The following is a 5,961-nucleotide window of genomic DNA, read 5'->3' on the forward strand; positions in this document are numbered from 1 at the left end:
CTGTGGACTGTGCAAAGTTGGCCATGTAGGGGCTTCGTCTTTGACTGGCCAGTCCGCTATATTGGATATCATCACTGGCCATATTTGAGAAATTATAGGAATAAAGAGCATTTCTCCCCATTGTACACCTAAATATGTTAGATTGGCATTTCAGGACCTCACTGGCACCAAAAATGTCATTCATAATTCCATAACAATCCCTAGGAAAACATTGGCCATATATCAAAAATTGGCCATGTAGGGGCTTCCTCATTGACTGGCCAGTGGCAGAGTTAGGCATGAAAATACCATTATTTTGGAATGTAAGAGATATTCACAGGTCGGAAGGCACCATGTGATTGAGTTTGAGCCAATTCCATGCAAAAGTCTGCCCCACCCCCATTACTGTGGACTGTGCAAAAATTGGCCATGTAAGGGCTTCGTCTTTGACTGGCCAGTCCGCCATATTGGATATTCGTCACTGGCCACATTTGAGAAATTATATGAATAAAGAGCATTTCTCCCCATTGTACACCTAAATATGTTAGATTGGCATTTCAGGACCTCACTGGCACCAAAAATATCATTCATAATTACATAGCAGACCATAGGAAAAAATTGGCCATGTATCAAAAATTGGCCATGTAGGGGCTTCGTCATTGACTGGTCAGTGACAGAGTTAGGCATGAAAATACCATTATTTTGGAATTTTAGAGATATTCACAGTTCGGAAGGCACCATGTGATTGAGTTTGTGCCAATTCAATCCAAAAATCTGTCTCACCCCCATTAGTGTGGACTGTGCAAAAATTGGCCATGTAGGGGCTTCGTCTTTGACTGGCCAGTCCGCCATATTGGACAATCGCCACTGGCCATATTTGAGAAATTATAGGAATAAAGAGCATTTCTCCCCATTATACACCTAAATATGTCAGATTGGCATCTCAGGACCTCACTGGCACCAAAAATGTCAGTCATAATTCCATAGGAGACCATCGGAAAAAATTGGCCATTTATCAAAAATTGGCCATGTAGGGGCTTCGTCACTGACTGGCCAGTAACACAGTTAGGCATGAAAATACCATTTGTTGGAATGTAAGAGATATTCACAGGTCGGAAGGCACCATGTAATTGAGTTTGTGCCAATTCCGTTCAAAAATCTGCCCCACCCCCATTACTGTGGACTGTGCAAAATTGGCCATGTAGGAGCTTCGTCTTTGACTGGCCAGTCCGTCATATTGGATATTCGTCACTGGCCATATTGAGAAATTATAGGAATAAAGAGCATTTCTCCCCCATTGTACACCTAAATATGTCAGATTGGCATCTCAGCTCCTCACTGGCACCAAAAATTTCATTCATATTTCTATCTGAAAGAATTGGCCATATTTTAAAATATTTTAAACAGTTAACCATGAAAATTCCATTATATTGAATTTTTTTTTTATATTAACGTTCCTGATAGCACCATCTTTATCTGAAGAATGTACTATGAGCCTATGAGAGATTCTATTGTATAGAAAATATCGTTTTTTGTCATAATATTGTAATTCATAATTAAATTCTTTCCTTTGTACACAGCCACTGGCCATAAAAATTGGCCATTGGCCACAAAAATTGGCCAAAAAATTAGGGACGAAGCCCTAACTCCCACATTATGTGGACCTACAACTCTTCACTTTCGGAGGTACGAAATTGCTGCTATTTGGTTATCAACAATTGGTGGTCCAATCAGAATCCATTTCTCATAATCAAATATAGGCTAGTTAAGTAAATATGGAGCCCGGGGAATTCAAAATACTTACGAAACCGGTAAAGACTTTTGTAAATGTTTGTGATTTAACTCTTGGATATTTTAAGTTCAAACTTTAACGAAAGGTAAGGAGCATCTTCCTCTTGAGTTGGAGTGTAGTTTTATGTATTTCACGCTTTAAACCACAAAAAGCAGAATGCCCCTTAACCCGAAACGTATGCTATTGATAAAACAATACACAATATACAATTCTAGCCGTTTTAGAAGAATTGGCGGTTTTCTTCTCTTTTGATCAAGAAACTCTTTCTTTTTAGAAAACGCGGTTTAATACTAGAATATCAAGAGGTCGAATAATGTCGTTAAGAACCCAGTTTCAAAACAAGAAACAAAACTCTTAAAGATGGGTTCCCTTACCTTATATGAATTTTTGAGGATAGCTTGCAAGGCAAGGTAACGTACGCCTACTGGCAGCTGGCAAAAATGATAAAACAGTATTTAGTGACTAAAGTACGAATTTTCTCATATTGAAGAAATTTTATTGGTTTGAATTCAATTATATATATATATATGCCAGTTATTTACGCTGAGTAATTACACAATTTTTTTTTAAATCAATATCAATAACCCAAATACAACAAATAATCAAATCTTGTCCACGATCTCATCAATACGTGATCACCCCAAATTTCATTAAAATCAGTTGAAAGCTGTAGTCTCTATTGTGTTCACAAACAAATTTAAAGTGCAAGGCAATATCTCAAAAACCGTTCATCAAAAATACGCCCAAGTCGAACTTGACCTAGATCTTATCAATCTCAAGCATCACACAAAGTTTTATCAAAATCAGATGAAAACTGTAGTCTCTATAGTGCTCACAAGAAATGTTGACAGACGGACGGACGGACGGACCGACGGACATGGGCGACGACAATATACGACCACATATTCAAGTGGGCGTATAAAAATGAAAATGCTAATACTTTTATGAATAGAAAGTTGAGATGTTTTTTTTTTACTTGGAAAAATACCAGTTTGTCTCACATGTCCATAAGTAATTCATAATTAGCTAATTCAAATATCAGCAGAATTCAAATGAGTGACCGATCAAGAAAGGTCAAAACGTCCTTTTTTATTTATCCAGACTGTACATTCATGTACATTGGATTGGTTAAAACTCTTAATTATATGCAATAATAATGATATAATTAAATACACATGGTAACACCAATTAATCAAAAAGTTTGCTTACTTTGACCCTTAAAAAATAAGAAAACCCATCTTTAAGTAATTTATTTTTAAAAGTTACAACCATTCTGGAATGGAATGGATGTGGAGGCCCATTTTTCCCTAATAGCTATTGTAAAGGCTGTCGGCTAGAGTAGGGTCAGAGAAACATAGGCCCTGTTTTATGGGGATTTTCCACACCTCCGTAGGTGCGTGCTTTCTTAGACATATGATTTACCTCCATCGATCATACTATATATGGTGCGGGGGGCATTACTAATTGTTTCGCTTTGTTAGCATCACCAGTGGCGGCGCCAGCCAGACTGACTGACTCGATGGGGAACAACTGTCGAGGTTGAATTCAAAATACGACAACTTAGGTTGTTGCAAACCTCTCATGGAACTTCTAAAAGGATTCTCAACAAATTATTTTTGTGAATTATAACACATATATTTGGGAGTTAAACCGGATAAAAATGATTTTTTTAAATTTGTCAAAAATTAAGTGGAGGTACAATGGGATTGCAAACAATGTTTCTGACCATATGACCCCTGAGCCTTGGATGCGAACACAGTTTTTGATGACCGGCGACCATATTTAGCTTTAATATGTGCAATATTTATATTTTAGGATCACAGATGTGCACGAAATACTCAACTGAAACTTCTGTAATTTTGGAATCATCAACATCCGCTTTCAGCAGTTATCCTGAATCCAGCTTTAGTGAATCAACATGGGTCATTTCAGACACCTCACCATTCGAAATGTCAACGTCAATCGATATGACCTCAAGTGCTTATACGACGACCATGTCGCCAACAGAAATGACCATGAATGTTACTGTTGAAACTGGTACTAATGAAATCTGTTCATGTCGCTGCCGCAAGATCGAAGATGACCCCGATGTAATTGAAGAGAAATTAACCGAAATCAAGAAAAATTTGACAATAAGCATAGTTAAACTGTCCAGTTCTAGACGGAAGAAGACTAGTGCTACTGATAAAAGACCGTCAGCTTCTTCTGTAGGTTATGTTGGTGTTGTTATTTTATCGGTTGTAATGGGACTATTGGTGATACAAGATATTCTTAGTGCATTAATATTTCTCTTCACTCACATTAAAGTAGCACTCACACGTGAAATTTCAATAAGGCCTAATGCTAACACGGCGGAATCGAATAACGTCGAATTGACATTGCCAAGAAAGAGACCAATAATTTTGAATAAAGGAGAGCGAATTTGAAACACTTTGATTGTTAGTGATATATAGCAACATAATATACGGATATGAAATTTTTATTGCCAGGCCCAATTAGACATTTCAGCAAGTAGTTTGTAAAATTAAAACTTTCACCAAGCTTTATGAATATAGAACATTTTTATTATACGTTTACATAGAATTTTTGTACTTCCACGTGATATGGGGAGTGTATATTGACGTCATATTATGGTCGGACGGTTCGTTCTTCAACAATTTCTCGTAAACACTCTATAGACAATTCTTGACGGATTATGATGAAACTTGATGTGTTAATTATCATCCAAGGATGATCCTGATTGAAAATTAAAACAATTGAAAACTATTATATGAATTATTGCCGTTGTCGTTGAAAACCTGGGCAATTTTTACCCCGTAAACTTTCTATAAATATCTCATACTGGTTATTATGTAAGGAACGAATCCTTGTGCCGTAAGGCAAGCCTTTTTATACGCCCACATGAATATGTGGTCGTATATTGTCGTCGCCCCTGTCCGTCGGTCCGTCCGTCAACATTTCTTGTGAGCACTATAGAGACTACAGTTTTTACGGTTATATAGACTACGGTTTTTGAGATATTGCCCTTGACTTAGAACGCCTTGAAATTTGTTAAAAATTGTTCGTGAGCAGGATTGAAGCTACAGTTTTCATCCGATTCTGATGAAACTTGGTGTGATCATTGGAATCGATAAGATCTCGGACAAGTTCTAACTTGACGCATTTTCGATGAACGGTTTTTGAGTTATTGCCCTTGACTTTGTTAAAACGCGTCGAAATTTGTTAAAAATAGTTCGTGCTCAGGATTGAAACTACAGTTTTCAATCGATTCTGATGAAACTTGGTGTGATCATTGGAATTGATAAGATCTCGGACAAGTTCTAACTTGAGGCATTTTCGATGAACGGTTTTTGAGTTATTGACCTTGACTTTGTTAAAACACGTCGAAATTTGTTAAAAATAGTTCGTGAGCAGGATTGAAGCTACAGTTTTCAACCGATTCTAATGAAACTTGGTGTGATCATTATAATTGATAAGATCTCGGACTAGTTCTAAAAAGAGATATTTTTGATGAACATTTTTTGAGTTATTGCCCTTGACTTTGTAAACACGCGTCAAAAGTTGTTTTTTTGCCCTTGATTAGAGCTGTGTGATTTAATTGTTTGTTGTATTTGGGTTATTGATATTGATTTTTAAAAATTTTGTGGAATTATTCAGCATAAATAATTTCTTCAATATGAGAAAATTCGTACTTTAGTCACTAAAGACTGTTTTATCATTTCTTACATCTGCCAGTGGGCGCATGTTACCTTGCATCGCAAGCTATCTTTTATCATTGATTTGTAAGGTGACTGCAATATTGCGATAAATATAATTTAAGATTAATTTGGGAGATAAGTCCCACTTCCCATTATTAAGATATACTATTTTATACATTTCGAAACAACCGAAACAATGGTCACCATAAACCACCTTGATATGATACTATGTGGAGCTTTTACGATAAACAATTTTATTCCGATGGACTAAATCATCTTTCAAAAGATCAAAGGACTAAGGGCTAACCAAACATATATATATATATTGAATAAAACAAATTTCTCAAACCCATGGTGGAATGTTCGATTAATAGCTGAGATTCCAACATACCACACCCAGTAGTATCTCAATAATATAGTTTAATACATCTGAATATTTATTTGAATCTGAAAGTGGCTAAATAGGTTAGTTTTGATTCGGTAGCCATACAC

General features: G+C 36.3%; 1 protein-coding gene across 1 annotated transcript in view; it reads left to right on the plus strand.

Moving 5' to 3' along the window:
• The window catches only part of LOTGIDRAFT_160860 (hypothetical protein), a gene marked incomplete at both ends in the record, with an annotated part of 8,360 nt that extends 4,163 nt beyond the window's left edge, over positions 1-4,197 (plus strand). Inside the window, one exon of the mRNA XM_009056043.1 lies at positions 3,587-4,197. Within this exon, the coding sequence (XP_009054291.1) occupies positions 3,587-4,197 (611 nt within the window). The remainder of the gene's footprint in view (positions 1-3,586) is intronic.
• Positions 4,198-5,961: the final 1,764 nt, after the last annotated feature.

This window comes from Lottia gigantea, assembly GCF_000327385.1.
Source record: "Lottia gigantea unplaced genomic scaffold LOTGIsca_26, whole genome shotgun sequence".
NCBI lineage: Eukaryota > Metazoa > Mollusca > Gastropoda > Lottiidae > Lottia > Lottia gigantea.